At 34.9% G+C, this 18,598-nt stretch overlaps 1 protein-coding gene and 1 long non-coding RNA gene across 2 annotated transcripts; both read right to left on the bottom strand.

Annotated features, from left to right (window-relative positions):
• Positions 1–335: 335 nt before the first annotated feature.
• Positions 336–5,581, bottom strand: LOC147076648 (uncharacterized). The gene is made up of 2 exons (XM_085940387.1): positions 5,512–5,581; positions 336–831 (listed from the first exon to the last, which is right to left on the bottom strand). The coding sequence occupies exons 1-2, from the start codon at positions 5,554–5,556 to the stop codon at positions 361–363; spliced, it is 516 nt and encodes a 171-aa protein (XP_085796513.1). The 5' UTR covers positions 5,557–5,581; the 3' UTR covers positions 336–360.
• An 8,572-nt stretch (positions 5,582–14,153) lies between these two features.
• On the bottom strand, positions 14,154–16,969 carry LOC147076649 (uncharacterized). The gene is made up of 2 exons (XR_015069348.1): positions 16,891–16,969; positions 14,154–15,759 (listed from the first exon to the last, which is right to left on the bottom strand). It is a non-coding gene; the product is annotated as an uncharacterized LOC147076649 (long non-coding RNA).
• Positions 16,970–18,598: the final 1,629 nt, after the last annotated feature.

Genomic DNA, 18,598 nt, shown 5'->3' on the forward strand with positions numbered 1-18,598 from the left:
AAAAAATTCTTTTGGGCTCTCCACCATAAATCGTACTTCAACTGATGCGGGGCCCAAACGATAGACCCACTCTCAAGTCTGCTTCTAACTAAGGAGTTATAGAGAATTTTTAGTACCGTAACATCCGAAAACCCGGGAAGTACGCAAGACAAAGCCCAACATCTTTAGCGCCTTTTTACAAATGGTATCTATATGACCACTAAACGTCAGTTTACTGTCTTACATGTTTACTGTTTATGTCGGATATTAACAGCCTACCTCCACCCTTCGCCACTGGGCATATTATGCTCCACCTAAAGACATGGATAAAAAATAAATAATAAGAATAAAAACTGTTTTTCTTTTCAATAATTTATTTACTCAGAATCTGGCACATTCACATAGACTTGACTTGTAATATGGATAGCATTTTCTCAACCACGTAAAGAAGCACCTGCACCTCTTGTTCTCTGGATTTTCTCTGCAGTATTTCGTCAAAGCTTTCCTCAGGAGTTTGTTATCGGAGTATTCCTCAGCGTCGTATGTATCTGGTTCCGGCGGCTGTGTAGTCGCTTCGATCGGGTCAATGACGACAGTTCCGGATAACGGCTGTTCACGTGACAGATAAATTTCTGGTAGGTCCGTTACTGGATAATAAGTTGGTGCTACATGCTCTAATCTTGCTGATACTTCAGGAATTGGATCGTTTGGAGTCATTGGAGTGGTATCCACTTCTATGAAAGCGGCCAATTCGGGCGCCGTTAATGTTGGGGGTTGCTCGTCAAGTATTAGTGGTACGTCGGTTGGTAGAGTTTTGTCATCATCCATATCCTGGCATGATGACGGATTCGCCTGGTGAAATAAATAAACTTAATTTTATCAAAATTTTTGGGTTGTCACCGTGTGTCCTTTCCTCGACGCTCCCTCTGTAGCGATCTCTAGACGGCGAGAAAAGAAGAAGGAAGCACACGCGATGACAAACCAAAAATTTATTACGGAAACCAACAATCGTGAAAGTGTCATTACAATTTATTTTATTCAAATAATATTGGCTACAGCAAGAAAGAAACTTTTGAACTTATTGTTATCTTGCCCTTATTTTACAACGTTTTTATTAGCTCGTATTCTTATTTGTCCGGTGGTTGTTTGTCCTGTAAAAATCTTGTAATCGATTTTTAACTAACTTCCCGACTAACTAGACATTTGAAACTTTTACAATATATCAGAACACGATGGTAATGCATTCTATTATTACTTTTAACCATCTTTAAGTAGAATTGAATTCATTTTCAGTTAATTCTGTTTTGAATGAAAAGTTATTTTGACGCCATTATTAGTTGCTAGGGGTCTGGGGTCTTAGCAACTAAATTATTAATATATACGTGCGTTACTGTGGAAATCAAAATGACATTTCACTATCCTATATTTGTTTGTTTTTTATTTGCTTCATATCAAGTACAAGTTTGAGCATCCTATTGAGCATAATGATTCAACAGAAAATTTAAAAACGTTGTATATAAAAAGTTATTTTTATCTTGTAATGATTACCGTTGATTTTGAATGGTTGAATAAACTCATAAAAAGGAAACCTTCAAAGGAGAGTAGAATGGCCTACATATATAAATATTGTGATTTATGCAATTGATTATTTGAAACTACATCCTGCAATCTAGGTTATAATTTTGTGGTGTGAATACGCTAAACAGATGCGATATGGTTGTCTGTTAATTTTTACCACAAGTTTGATTTATTAATGCTCATTGTAGAAAATGTTTTTTCGAAAATATAGGTAGGTACCTAGTTCCATATAAAGAAGTCATTTTTGATGAGCATGTTTAATTATATTTGGATCTACCCCAAGTGAAAGTCCTCATTCTTGTCAGAGGATATTTAATTATAAATGTAATTTTTAATATTCGGTATGAAGATTAAAAAATAATACAGATGTAATGTAAATCTCGCGGGACACATCAAAATGTTACGCGGAACACACTTTGTGAACCCCTGGCCTAACCCATCAGTGGATCAACTCCGTCTACCGATGATAAGAATATATGGTGAAATTGTATGTCTTTTTAATCATGTCCGTAAACTTGTAGGCATACTGTGAGGAAAGATATGAGATGCTGTATCAGAAAGAGATGGCCGAATAATTTTTAGATCAAATTCAAGTCTACATAAACACTAATAAGTAGAAGATAAAAAGAAATTTTTATATACAACGTTTTTAAATTCAGTTGAACCATATAAACTTGACTTGACTAGCTTAAACGACCAAAAACATTTGTACTTGACATGTCATATTGATTTCCATAATAACGCACGTATATATTAATAATTCAGTTGCTAGGACCCCAGACCCCTAGCAACCAATAATGTTGTCGAAATAACTTTTCATATAAAACAGAATTAACAGAAAATGAATTCAATTCTACTTAAATATGGCTAAAAGTATTAAAAAAATGCATTGGCATCGTGTTCTGATATATTCTAAAAGTTTCAAATGTCTATCTAGTCGGGAAATTAGTTAAAAATCGATTGCGAGATTTGTATCGGACAAAGAACTACCGGACAAATAAGAATACGAGCTAAGAAAAACGTTGTAAAATATACGTAAGAATAAAAAATAAAAATAAAAATACGTCCACTGGAATACAAAGGAAAAACACAAGAAAATAATATGTAGGTAAGTAAATTATAAATGTCCACGATGGCCGAGTGGCTTACGCGTCGGTTTATGATGACGTGTGGGGTCCCAGGTTTGAATCTTGGGTCTGGCAAATACGCATATTGTTTTTCAATGTGTGCTTGGAGTCAGAGTGTGGACCTAATAATAGGTTGAGCAAGTGGTTAACATTCATCTCTCGTAAAAACTAAATTAATATGTTAATAGAAACGTCCACAATGTGGATGGATCACATTTGGATCGGACATAATCAAAAGAAAAAAGAAGAAATTATAAATACAATCATATCGTATATTATATTTAGGTACTTATATAGAATTCTCATAGCCATGGCTGCCAGACGTGGTCCCTCAACACGAGAGATGTCCAAAGGCTAAGAGTCGCACAGCGAGGCATGGAGAGGTGTATGTTGGGCATCACGCGAAAGGACCGTAAAAGAAACGAATGGGTTAGGAAGCAGACAGGAGTACACGATGTAGCAGACGTTGCCAAACAGCTGAAATTGAGATGGGCGGGGCACATTGGACGGCCGCTGGACAAATGCCGTCATCCAGTGGTACCCAAGGAGCACGAAACGGCCACAGGGTCACCCTAAAAGCCGCTAGATTGACGAACTGGTAAAGTTCGGCGGAAATACATGACAGCGAACAACACAGGACCGAGAGAGTTGGAAGAAGCTTGGGGAGGCCTTCATCCAGCAGTGGATTGACCCCGGCTGATGATGATGATATAGAATTCAGAATGATTCAAAAGTTAGTAAGTAGTATCTATCAAAAAATCAAATTAATGTTCTTATTGAATCTAATAAAATTGGATCATTACTGTCTGCAATGCTCCACGAACAACGTGTATTTTTGTACCTCAATGCTATATGGCCAGGGGCGGCTCTAACTTAAGGGTTCGTAGGGACCATCCCCACATCTTTATCATGTCAAAAATACACGTCTGATATTTTTGTCATAGTCATAATATACCCTTAATTGCATGATTAAATGAACTGTTTTATTTATTTTATCCATCTAAACCCGTCGCAATTTTATATTTATTATTATTACACAAATAAATAAAGCAATGATTGTAAATTATGTACTTGTTAACATATCGATTGATGATTATGCTATAGTAAAATAATTAATTAAATTAAAAACGTTATATTTTACGGTGACACGTCTTGTGTACAAATTAAGAAAGCTATGGTGTCTATTTTTCGCAGACTGGGGTGGGGTCACTCAGGCCTAGGGATTCCAATCCCGGGATCCCGAGCGATTTTCGATACCCATAAATCCCGGGATTAATAAACATAATCCCAAAACTTTCGGGATTGGTTTTTTTATCAATTTTTATAGAAAATAAAATAAAAACGAAAATATAACAGAAAAAAATACTTTCAATTACAAATAACTACATTAGAAAAAAATGAGTTTGAATGAAGTTTGATTTATACCCATGTGTAAGTTGCCGATTCGTTTTATATTTTCACATAAATTAATAAAAATGAGAAAGATTGGAAAAAAAACAATGCTTCGCACTTTTAACAAAGTAATTCCACCATGATCTTATACGTTTTACGGCAGTTTCATATTTGGCTGACTAATTAGATTTATGAAGCGGAAAGGCCATAAGTACACCTTGATTATTTGCTTTACAATTTTAAATCTCGCTAACCCATTCATTGAGTCTTTACTATCAGAAACAGCAATCTCATATTAAATTCACATTATTATTTACTCCATTAAACTTATGTATTTCCAAGATTGAACGTAGATATACAATATTAACAATAAATGTCTTTAATAGTATAATTAATTATACTAGATTTATTTTTGACCGATTTTATCAATGTTATTTGTAAATATAAAATTTTTATAATAACAATGGAAAAAAATGCTAACCCGGGATTGTCAAATTGTAATCCCGAAATCCCGGGAAATCAGAATTTTGGCTCTGGATTGGATTCCCTACTCAGGCCCAACCCGTCGCCGTGGTATATCTCGTTCTGCAAAGGATGTGAATGCATTAGGGTTAGTAAACGCCTACTGGGGAGCGAATGAAATGACTAGGTAAGTAAAAACGCTCGCTGTATGGACTGATTATGGTAAGTCTATAATAATTATTATTATTAATTAAGTAGATGTGATTAAGGGCGGGCGTGCTCAGCGTGGGTCAAAATGGAGCTTTTATTCTATTTTCAAAGCATGATCCTCGACATTCCTTAAACGTTATAGATAATCTATTTATATAATTTTGAAGCCTTATTATCTTTTATATTTATTTTAAACATTTGATGACTGCATAACGTATTTTTATTACATAAAATAGTATTCTTTTAAACCTCTCGTCTCAATATAGTCATATTTCAGTACATAAATGTGCATTGGTGTTAAGATTGTTTACATTTATTAATTTTTAAACGCATTTATAAAACCATCAGTATAATTAATGTCGACATTATTACAGTGAAATATTTACGATAAAAAAATATATTGATAATCTCTGTGATCCCAAATTTGACAAGAATTTGGCATTTTATTATTCAAAAAATGGGCAAGATTAACACATTTGAAGATAATTCTAAAGATACTAATTATAAGCTATGTCTTTGACCATTCAAGTCTGATAAACATCCTACGAATAATGATTGCTCTATAATAATTATTGACCTAAGAATAAGGTAGTGTTTTTTTGAAATAGGCCATTTCTTTAGGCATTCCCCAGTGGTTAAGCTACAACATACGGCCGTAGCCATAAATACATATAACAAAAAAATCGTCGAGCCGCCACTGGTAATGCGTACAATCTACATGTAACCCTGAATTGTATTAGGTAGGTAGTAAATAGTATGTTACCAGAAATATGCATCCGATTATGAGCAAACAGTACTTTCCAACCATCTTGCATCAATTTCAAACAATGACTGTTTGAATAAGCTTCGAAAACACATATTTATATGAAAAATCGTATTATTTTAACGACAAAGTGATTTTAATAACAATACCACGTAACTAACTAACAAAGCATTTAGCTTCATAATCATGGGCCTCGACGGTGGGTGCGATGACAAGAGAGGGACTCTTAGTTACCTCCAACAAATCATTCTTCAAGCTAACTTTGACTAATAAAGATTATTTTTTTATAAAAGATTTGTTGATTTCCCGAAAATCACAAGATAAAAGAATCATTTGACAGTTTGAGATCAAATTCTAGAAATTTTTATAACAAACAATAAAGTCTCCAATTTAAATCATTTTCCGGTTGACAGTCGAGAGCATTTTTTACAGCCTATCTTAGGACAATCATTTTTTTAATCGTCTACTTTTTAAAATAACATTTCAGTTGAAAGTTGAAACGAATAAGAAATTCCGTTCCGGTTCGAAGTGTGGTGCTTCCCCCCCCCCCCCCCCCAGGGAATTTTTGTAGTCGGTCCTGTCTGGTCTCTTCAAGGAACTAGTACCGGTTGGACCGACTTGAACTTGGGTGACAACTATAACCTCAAAGAGCTTGGCAGCGAATCCACCATGGCCAATCAAAAACTGACTGATTTGTCACGAGTCGATTTGGTTATCTCCAATGGCCATTGTACATTAATTTGGGAAAACAAATATGTCTACCTGGCCTTGGTGGAGACATCCCACTGTAACTGCCAGGTCTTCAACACCGCATTCAACGTGCTGTACTTCCTCAAGGATGCTTTTCACCGTCAAAGTTTGGGGGCGGTGAAAGCGAAGGTGAAAGTATCCAACAACAATCTTTTCACCTTTGAGGATATTCGTATTCATGAAATGACAAGCTAGGCTGTGTGGACTATAGCGTGAAATTAGATAATTTGTAGAGCCGTTTCAGACGGGACACCGGTGTCGCGCTCGTATACATAATATAAGAGGCCTTTGTATTATGTTTATGAACGCCCCAGAGCTAATATGAGTCAACGCATAATTTCGCGTTATAAATTAGAACATAAAACTGGCTGGCGTACGCCATTTGGAAAACGCTACTGCAGTGCGTCACACTGCCTTTACCCTTAGCGATAGGTAGGGGGGCCCGCCAAACATCCTAGCCTGGGGGGCTGCTTCAGGATGTGGGGTCCATGATTCTAATAAAAGGGCCTTTATTAGAACTGAAAAGAAATTAGAACATAAAACTGGCTGCGGTAATAAAAACAAGTGTATCGGCGGCTTGAGAATGTAGCGGCCAACGGAAAGGTGTACCAGACACGCGTTGACTCATTAGCTTTGGGGCGTTCATAAACATAATACAAAGGCCTCTTTATTCGAATTCAAAGGCCTCCTTATTATATACGTGCGCGACATCGGTGTCCCGTCTGAAACGGCCCTTACAGTAAAGCGTCAATTACATTGAGCTACTTTACGAGCTGTTTGTTGGCGAATTTAAAAGCGGGCGATTCACTGCCGTGATTGTGATGATGACACACAAAACTTTCCATTCGCTAAAAACCCACAAGCCAGCGACCATTTTGACAGAACGTAGTTCGTTTTTTTTACCGGGAGGTTGCTATTACGCTCTACTGCGCATACGCAGTAGGCTCACACGCCGGCGTGTAGCATGTAAAGTTGACCGGCTTTCAACTTTTCTCGGTAGATTGTTTACAATCTGCTTGTTAGCTTGCTCGATGATGACACTGGGCGACTTTACAGGCAGATTGTAAATTCGCCAACAAGCAGCTCGTAAAGTAGCTCAATGTAATTGACGCATAAGCAAGACAACCACACTTTTGCATTAAGCTTGATATAAGGACCCGACATAATTACTGCGCAGTAGAGGAAATCGCATTTGCGCACTAAAAATGGGGATTATTCAATCGACTGATGCTCCAGGATTTTTGGTGACCTCGTTTATGATACATGGTATTGTTTTTACATTATTAATAAGTATTTACTTTGCCAACAGATGTCAATTTGCATAAGAAGGTACCTACATATCTTCTGAACCATTTGAAATGTTATTGATTTTGCGATGAGAATAATTGACATACATTTTATTTAAATAAAGAATAACAGATGTTATAAATTAGATTGCACTGTGAAATTTTCAATATCTTTATTTAATACCATTAAAAATACAATAATTTTAATAAACTATTTTTTTTATTCAACGAATAAGGCATAAGATTTGAGAATGTAACATTCTATAATAATAATATATTGAATATACATGATTTGAAAAGATCTCATGCATATACACACTAGAAAAAATCATTTTGTAGAAAAAAAATTTGACACCCGACGGGACTTGAACCTACCTTAATTTAATATACTAAAACCAATAGCCAACATATCGAGGTTATACTGACAGAACGCATTATTTCAGTTTTTGCTGTTTTTCTGTTTTAAATGCCAAAATGTATACAATTTTACGCTCTACGTCCTGGTAAAACGCACAAAGGCATAGGATATAATGGTGAGAAAATAGAAAAATTATTAAATCATATTGTTATTTTTTTATTCTGATAGAAAGCATGATAATGACCTAATGCGTTCTGCGTATACAAAATACAGGACTTGTAACATGTCGTATAATATAGTGTTTGCCATAAAGGTTAGTCTTTATAATGTAGAAAAAATGTTTTTAAATCATAAAAAAGTCTACGTGGGAGAATGCTTTGAAAAAAAAATGAAAGTCCTTTTTGCGATTATCTCAGAACTTGTTTTAATGAGCTAATGCTTTCTGTCAGTATACCCTCGATATATAACGCAATTCGATAAGCATTTCATGTAACAATTACATACTAGTTAAATCGTCGTAATTAACTAATATGCCCGTAGCTTAATTGTAAAAGCATACTAGCGCGAATCCAGCAGATACAGGTTCAGTAGTATTTTTTTCTACAAAATGGTTTTTTCTAGTGTGTATATGCACGAGATTTTTGCAAATTATGTATATACAGTAATACTTGTCTTAAATCACAGAAAAGATTAATAATGCGTCAATTACATTGAGCTGCTTGTTGGCGAATTTACAATCTGCCTGTAAAGTCGCCCAATGTCATCATTGAACAAGCTAACAAGGAGATTGTAAACAATCTACCGAGAAAAGTTGAAAGTCGGTCAACTTTACACGCTACACGCCGGCGTGTGGGCCTACTGAGACTGCGCAGTAGAGCGCAGTAGCAACATCCTGGTAAAAAAACGAACTACGTTCTGTCAAAATAGTCGCTAGCTTGTTGGCTTCTCAGTAATGGAAAGTTTTGTGTGTTATCATCATAATCGCAGTAGCTGAATCGCCCGCTTTTAAATTCGCCAACAAACAGCTCGTAAACTAGCTCAATGTAATTGACGCATAACGGCATAAATATGTAAACTATTCGCCATGTATCAAGGCTTTGAAGGCAGATACGGTTTATTATGTTATGACGGGCAGGCCATAAAACCAAAGAAACACGAATCGTCTCGCGTGTCCTCAAACATTTCATATATCGAATGCGCGTTTCATTTACAGACGTAACTATTGAAAATAACATATTATTAATTTTAAATATGCCTAAGTTTATCCACAGATTTTGAATAAAAAGCAATACACTATTATTGGTTGCTAAGGGTGGAGATCCCCCATCAATAGTGCACATTAAACTTTGTTAGTCATACGTAAGTATTTGTTTTTATTGAACTAAGACTACAATTTTACATAATGATGGTGTTGGTTAGTTTTTAAAAAATCAATTAAACCCTGCCTTAACCAAACCATAACTGTTTTGGTATATTTTGGGCGATACGACAAAATTGTGCACACTTTTTCATTCATTCTTATTTTGTTTTCGTTGGATTAAGAATACATAACATTACGCATATTATTGGTCTATTTTTTTAAATCCATTAAACCCTGCCTAAAACAAAATATACTTAATAGATAAAAAAATATTATTCTATCAACAAAATTTCCAAAGTTATCTATGATTTATTATCTGTCAAACACCATCTGTAAAGTTTCGCCTTATTTCAATTAAAACAAATTCGTATGACTGACAAAGTTTAACGTGCACTATTTATGGCGGATCTTAACAGCCTACCTCCACCCTTCACCACCGCTACCTAATCATAACCCGACCATGTCCGATCCTGATAGGATCATATGGGCCTCCACAGAGTGGAGGTTTGTATTGACAGATTTTGTTTTTTACGAGAAATGGATGTCAGCCACTTGCTCAACCATTAGGTCCATACCCTGACACACACAAATTGAAAAACAATATTATGTGTACTTGCCAGACCCAGGATTCGAACCTGGGACCCACGGCTTTATAGTCCAACACTTATGCCAAAACCATAAAGAAAATAAATTACATGTTATATTTGGACTTAAAGCACACTGGCTCTCAGTTACATATTATATTAAATAGATTATGTCAACAATGTTTATATCAATGTATGTATTGGGATGATTTGTAGGTATAAGATAATAAAAATATTATTAGAATATTTGTTTAAACAAATGGTTTATGCTTCGAACTTAGGTATTTCATGAACAATTATTATTAGTATGGATAATAAAAATTAATTAAATAAATAAAAATCTTTTATTCAAATGATAATACATATTAAATATTCTTTTAATAAAATATAAGGTTATCAAATTAGTAGGTACTATAGATTTTAAAACGTCATAGCAGGCATTTTTTCTGATTCCCACCAAATTGACATTTCGTCGCTATAGGATTTGTTTCCCGAACATCCATTTTTGTCGAAATCGACATTTTAATGCAGTTCAATTTCTTTTATCGAACTCTACCGAAATCGTTTATAAAAACAATATATTTTTATCTAGAAACAGAGATATTTTTTTGAAAAACCCGAATACGCCATATTAAGTTACAATTACTCCGTGTTTTTCTCCCGAATGTCCAACTATTCGTACCTGAATATCCAAGTTAATTTCGGTCGAAATAAATCTATGGCTGAGTTTTTATTTCCCGAATATGACTTTTAGCCAATCAAACCGCGCTGACGCCGTGCATCTCGCTCCCACATTCACGCTGTCCAGCTCTAAAACAATCACGCCCACTTTCATATTTTTCGACCATCCGGAATGCTTTTTCAAATTTCGTCTTATTGATATTGTTTTTAAAGTTACTATTGTTTTAATAGTGAATTCATCAAATTTGAAGAGATCATTTATAGCTGATACATCACCAGTTCGCCCTGAACTTATAGTAAAGTTATGGAAGTGAGTATTTTAACCTAAATAACTGCATTTTGTTTTGATAAATGACACAAAATCCCAACGGTTATATGAATTCTACAGTGTGACCCGGCAACTAATATGACGTAAAAAATAATTATTACTTCAAATTATTATTAATTAAACATTGTTTGTCTTTATTTTACTTTTAATCTAGGTATTTCTATGAAAATAAAGGCGATGCTATTATTTAATTTTGAATGCGCTGATAGTTAATTTAATTTAATATGTATGTTAGTAACTATATATAATAACATATATATAATAACATAACTATATATATATAACATATTTGGTAAATATTATATACTTAGGATATTGGTACCTACCTAATATTAGCAGCCAATGGTAATTAATTTATAGATGCTAATATTTTGTATTGTCATTCCAATAATTAATATATAATAATTATTTGGTGGTTTGTAATAAGTTTAATTGTTAATTATAGAAATATATAGATATAATAATATACAGATATATATACATAGATTTTTTTTTTTTTTTGGAAAAAGTATTAATATAAAATTGTTAGCAAGTACGAGTAAGTACCATCATAAAATATTGGAGAAATCCGTGACGTCGGTTAGTAATTGAAGTAGTAGATACCTACTTTTATTTAATAAACCAAAACCGATCGCCGATAGTCGCATGATTTTGAAGAATACTGATGAGCAGGTATTAAAAGGCCAATAGTTAAAGTTTGTCGTCATAAGTATGTCACCTCGTAGCATAGTGGATAATTTGTGGACTGGGTCGTAAACCCAGAAGATGCAGGGACGATTCCTGCCGGGTGTCTTACTTTTTTCAAAAAGATTTTTTCTATTGGTTATAATATATTTTCTTAGAAGTGATTTTAAAAATTATGTATGTTCAATAATTAGAATGGTACATTCTTAAATCTTGTGAATTATTCGTTGAATAAAAAAAAAGATTATTAAAAACTATTTTATTATTTATTACGAAAAAAACCGAAAAAAGCGAATGCCGCATGTTATTATTACCTACGAACTTGGGTTATTACGATCATTAGGTATTTAAATAGTAAAAGTAATCATTAACAATTATCGTGTAAATAAATATAACATTTGAGGTGCGTACTTTTTGACCACTCAGTAATCCGTGGGCCGTGCAGCAATATGCTACGGTCTTAAGTCCCGAACGTCCTTGTTTTGTCCCGAATATCCATTATTCTGAGAGAGCGCTAAAAAATTCCCGAATATCCACAACGAGTACTTGTAAATAAAACGCATTTTCTGTGCATTTACTGATTTATACCAGTATATTATTCTTTGAATTTATTCTTAGATAATGTTGCAATCATACAGTGTAGAAAAAATGATTGATACATCTACTGATATTTCATAATACGACAATGAAATTTGTTTTTCGTCTCCTGAAAAATTGACATTTGGTCTATTCGGGAAACAAATCCTATAGCGACGATTTGTGTTCAGTATTGCTTAGCAAATCAGATAAACAGTAGTTATACATCATGTACAAAATGTAAAAAAAATATTACAACAATAATGAATCTATTCGATCTACGTTTCAGGCACTACGTGTAATTTATATTTAAAATAATTTACCTACAGAGCTTACTATACTTACATGATTTAATTGGAGAATTTGAGTCAAATGGTAATGTTTGCGATGTTAAGAATCCGACCTGTTCAAAAATGTAAACGTTCTGCTGAAAATATCGATGTTGTGAATTAATGAAAATTACACATCGTTCTCGAGAACTTGGACTTTCTTATGGCACTACATGGAACATCCTTCATAAAGATTTGCATTTTAAGGCGTGCAAAATACAGTACATATGAGAACTTAAAATTAATGATGGTTTGGTGCGCCGAATTTTTGTTGATAGGGCTTTAGAGCGACTTGAAAGACCCATTATTTCATAAAAAAATTATCTTCAGTGATGAAGCACATTTTTGGTTAAATGGCTTCGTAAGTAATTCAATTCAATTGAAATCCATAGAAACCCTGAAAATATTAATAGGGATGATGGATTACGGTTAAAAACATCATGGCTTCCGGCACTATCAGCAAAATTCAATATTCGAGCCGGTATCCCTGGTCGTAACGATTGAAACTGGGTGACGATGGGGAAGTAATCATTATCACAATGTGAGGAGAGCTTTAAGTTTTGATCAAATTGAGGTGCATGTCGCCTACTATCACGTGATGTCACAGTAAGCTGCCGCTACGGGAAAAAAGTGTATAATGTCGTTTTTCTTGGTGTTTAAAATGTTATCAAAATGATGCTCCCATCCCGGTTGAACATTTTGAACCTTTAAACGAACATTGTCAGTTAGCAAAATCTGCCGAAATCACCAGAACGATACTGAGGTCACCTCACGTTCAACTGCACTGCATCGACACCTGCATGGCTCGATGGACGTTTTCATCATCTTCCACATGCCTACATTTTTCGACTGTCATGTCAAAGTCACGTTTTTAGCGGTTGGCACTATGTATTTTATATAAAAATGTAGTCTATTATCTATGGTCTGCAGGTTGGTTTCTGTTCAAAATAATATCTACGGATGTCATGTTGCAAGTATTTTTAACGTACGCACACGTAGAAACTGTTAAAATTAATTGAAATTAGCATGAATAATTAATAATAATTCATATTACTAATACATTAGAGTTGGCACTCTCTATAATTGAATTTAGAGAGGTGGTAATCGTTCAAAATGTTCTGCGAAATGACAAAACGATAGACTAAATTTGTCGCAAAGACAGCGTGACAGTGATGTGACATGCACCTCAATTTGATCACAACTTCATTGTCCAAGATCTTTGATAGTTTAAAAATACATTATAGTTGGCACTCTTAATCAGTGTCATTCTTCAATGAATTTACATCATTCAAATATTCTGCAAAATGACGAAACCAATAAACCATATTGGTTTGAATGACTCCATTAATCCAAAAACTGGGAGCACGTATTGTTTTGTGTTAAATTTAATATAGAGTTAGTGGTAATTATTTTTAGTTAATTTAGTAGAAAATATGGTTAACTATATTGTGTTTAAATTTGGTAGCCGTACTGAGAAGCAACATGATGGTACAACGTTTCATAGTTAAGTTAATAATAAAAAAAATGAGGTTCTACTGGGCATTATACGCAATAAACATGGCTTCATTTTGAGGAACAGTACTCACTATCCTTATATTATTACTCTGAGTTCCGGCCTCTCTCGACATCCTCAAATGGTGACACTTTTGGGGGTGTGACAGTATGTATAAATCCCTAATATAAGTGTAAAATAAAAATGCTCTAGGTATATAGTAAATTATATAATATATATTATAATAAGTTATGTATAAATCGACATTTAAAAATTATTACACTATTCCAAAGAGAGAGCCTTTTGAAATTTTAGTATTTATTTTACAGCAGTGTTGACATAGATTTCAGAATATTTATTGTAAAATTGTTGACAAGATAATATTTTCTGGATTGGCACCACTTCGGTTACTTCTAGTGCGACTCTGACAAATTGAGTTACTGGAGACTAAAGAAGTACACACAATGCCACTAAATTCTGGTCGCGGCATAAAACTGTGAATTTCGACAGTAGTGCTAGTTTTTGCTGAGAAATTGAATGCAATAATATCGTAAACTGTATGTGAAAAATGATGATTATTTCGCGTTGAAAATGATTGTAATCCAATTGAAAATCTTTATTTACTGTAAACATATTGTCATCGTATTGCATTATAAGTTAAGCAATAACTAACACTACCATCGGAAATCGCATGCACATACCTGTTATTATAAGTTATAAACAGTTTCATGTATGTTGATTTACCTTGGGTTTCTTTTATCTTCCGGCCCTCAATTAATGTCAGAGAACAAACACTAAAAAAATTACCTGTAGGTAATACAAAATGACAATATGTAACCAATATAACCCAAAACGGAATGCAGGAACTTGCTGAAGTAAGCAACAAAGTAGGCTTGAAAATAAATGTGTCAAAGACAAAAGTCATGTTCAATTGCTTTGCGGGCCAAAAAGAGATCCTCATCAATGGCACTCAGCTCGAACAGGTGAAAAACAACATCTATCTGGGACAACAAGTGTCTATGATGGACGGATGTTTGATAAAATCGTTCGCAGAGTAAAGCTAGGCTGGAGTGCTTTTGGCCGCCTGAAGAATGTCTTTAAAAGTGACCTCCCACTGTGCCTAAAGCGCAAAGTGTTCAACCAGTGTGTGCTTCCTGTAATGCGTGTGAAACATGGGCCCTAAGTAAAAGAGATCCAGAAACTTATAGTAGCACAACTTGGTATGGAGAGTGGAGTGGAGAGTGGAGAATGGAGTGGACAATTGTTGGACAAATTTAGTCATCCAGCGATATCCAAGAGGTACAAAACGTCCGCAAGGTAGATCTAGAGGCCGCTGGATCGATGAAATGATAAAGTTATGCGGGAGTACGTGGCAACGCAACGCACAGGACCGAGAGAAGTGGAATCAGCTTGGAGAGGCCTTCATCCAACAGTGGATAGATTCAGGCTGATGATGATAATGTTAATCGATGTGATTTAGATACTATTATCAGATTATGTGTTCCAGAAGAGTTCCATCTGTACTGGATGTTTTCTTCAACATCTTTGGAATAGCTGAAGCTGATCATCTTGCCAAGCTAGAACCTGGCGACGTCGCAGATGACGGTCTTCTTGAGGGGGTAACAGACGTTCAGCCAAGCTTTGAAGTATGTACACTTTCTGCTGCTTGGGAACCGTACGCAGAAATCCGCGACTATGTTTCTCAGATTCTCATTTTGGTATTCGACGGCGTTTCTGACCACAGGTCCTGGAAAGATTATCACCGGTGCCGGGGGCTCCGTTGGGAATATGATCACATCTTGACACGAAGACAGTTGAGCCTGTGAAATTAATTCATTAAAATTAGACTGATTTTCAACTATCAAAGATCTTGGACAAAGTGCCACTCTCAAGCAATAACACCATTTATAGACGTATGGTCTTGAGTTGTTGCTTGTGCAGATATAACATCTATTAATTGTATGAAGAAGGTTGCGTCGTATGTGAGATGACGTTATATGTTGGATTTACATTGTAGACGACATTACGAATAGAGATACATTGATATTGAGAGGATTACGTAGGATTTTACATTATGAATTTTGATTGCGTTTGGACTGACTAATCGCTTCTTTCACATGTTATGCCCAGTTTACTGCTACAAATTATATTGTGTAACACAATGACATTGATATGGACGAAGCTCCTGGAAAAAAATGGCACTCACTTTTTTGTCGGGACTGCCGAATGCCATAATCTGTTCTAGCGCCATTACAATAAAGGTGATATTGCTATAAATTCCCGATGCTATTTGTTGGGTCTGCCGAATTGCATAATTCATATTTCAATATCAATATCGCTCGCTCAAATGAACATTGACACTAGAAACACTGTTCTAACGTCAATACAATAAATGTGATATTGCTATAAATTCCCGATGCGTGATAACTGATAACAGTGATAACGCATAATGGAAATAATTGCGAAATTTTGTCACGTGACGCCTACATATACATCTGCGAACGTCGCTATGGGCTAATTTACTTGCTAGCTACTGTACCGAGTGCGTTGTCCATTAATAATGTCATTGGTGTAACATAATACCTATTGATGAGAAGTAACGGAGGCCCCACTACTGACAGATATCACACGCATTATAAATTTGGTGCTGGAGACAAATTTTAAGAGTGTCATAAACGAACAAACGAAAATACGAATCTAGCGTCAATAGATTCCTCAGTTTACCTGCGGCGAACTCTCTAGATTTTTTTGAGCACTTAACCCTCAGAGAAGGTGACAACCTGAATAAAGGACTCCCTAGAGGTGTATGTACTGAATCATCAAGAATATCACAGGCTAGATGTGCTGAGAATGCTGGGTAAGTTTGCTGGCCGACGGCGAAGTCATCCGGATTACGATCTTCGCCCATGAGGACCCGACGAAGAATAATAAGAAAAAAATATGATAATTACCATTAATATGCATCCTAGAACAACCAAAATCGATTTTGTCACCATCTTGTACAACGGTTTGATCTCTTTAAATCGAATTAATATTAAGAACTCTGTTAGTATATATATATATGAAATAATTAGCAAACAAGATTAATTATTGAAATATCAATATCGTCCATAATCGATAGAATAATAAAACTACGTAACTGACAAAATTATTTTGAGAATTAAGCAAGAGATATTCAACGCACAATTTTTAAAGCAAAGCCGAGAATTATATTATCAGCGCTCGAAATAGATCAGAACGAACCGGAGCGTAGCTCCGGTTCGTGAAATCCTCGAGACTAACGCTCCTTTCACATTATACGGTTTTGACTGTGGGGAAAACATCAAACAGCGACATTCCTTTAATGGCGTGAAGAAGAGTATGGCCCTTTTTTCTTCCTAGATGCCTTTATGGATACCTTGCATTTACTATCGAGGTTTCTTGAGGACTTTGGCACGCAAACTACTCTACTTGATGCTAGTCAAATGAAAATTGTGCCGGCTGAGAGAATTTGCCTTATTGAAAACTATTCTTCTTTATTGCTAATTTGAATTCAGCCAGGGCCTATGAAACCGCTTTGCAAAAACCCTGGAAATTCTTTGTAGCGCAAGGCGGTGGTGATTCTGGTGAATATTTTGTCGTATTCATTGGGAACTGAGGACTGCGATTTGTAGTCGAGTTTTTTTCCCGTGGTAAAAGAAATGTCGCATAGGACTGATATTCTGAGCATATACTTATCCTATCTTATATGATTGCAGTCACTGAATCTGAAAGGCATGAATCATCATTACATGTCACCATTTATTGTTTTTATTCTGGCCCTTTACACATTACACGGCAACGGTTTAAAACCAAAACGGCGCCGTACAGCAGCCGTCTATAGCCACTGTACATGGCGTCGGATTACGACCGATGACTCAGCGGTGTACGTGACCTAATGCATGCTTTCACATCAGACGTTTTTTAATCGACAACACTCAACCACAAACTGAGTTTGTGACGGAAAAAAACCCGTGTATAAACCGTATAGTGTGAAAAGAGCGTGAACTTGTTCAGATTTTTATCGTTCGATTTTTTCCGTTCGGTTAAAACCGTATAGTGCGAAATAAGTGTAACGCTCCGTCTCGTGGAAAAAATATAAATGGCGCTTCGACATTTTAAAAATCTTTACATTAATTCACATTGTTTACTAGTTTAATAATAAACTTGACATGTCATACCTATTTCTACAAACAATAATAAGATTTTGTGTTGTTTTATATAAAAGTTATTATATCTTAATATAACATAAATTCTGATTAATGAGAGTTTTATACCACTTCATAGGATTTGGGTTAAGTATTCTTTCCATCATCTTCAATGTCAGGATATTTTATATTACTAATGACATCCCTAGACAAAATGCCGTCACATTTTTTTATACTTACAGTACTTTTTATCATCCTTTCATGACTCCAGTATCTAAGAAATGTGTTGTATGGATACATTACTAACAAGATATATAGGTACCACTTAATTTAATTTAAATGCCATATCTGCTTCAACTGACAATATTGCTAGTCTACGATTCCAGATAGGTACATTTAAAAATACGCCTGAAAAATTCCAAAACTCGCGAGCAACTAGCAAACATATTATTTGGATAAATTTTAAATTATGTAAGTACCTATGTAACTACCT

Source organism: Rhyacophila brunnea, unplaced genomic scaffold (genome assembly GCF_057557595.1).
Source record: "Rhyacophila brunnea isolate RB1 unplaced genomic scaffold, BYU_Rbru_1.0 scaffold_13, whole genome shotgun sequence".
In the NCBI taxonomy this organism is placed as follows: domain Eukaryota; kingdom Metazoa; phylum Arthropoda; class Insecta; order Trichoptera; family Rhyacophilidae; genus Rhyacophila; species Rhyacophila brunnea.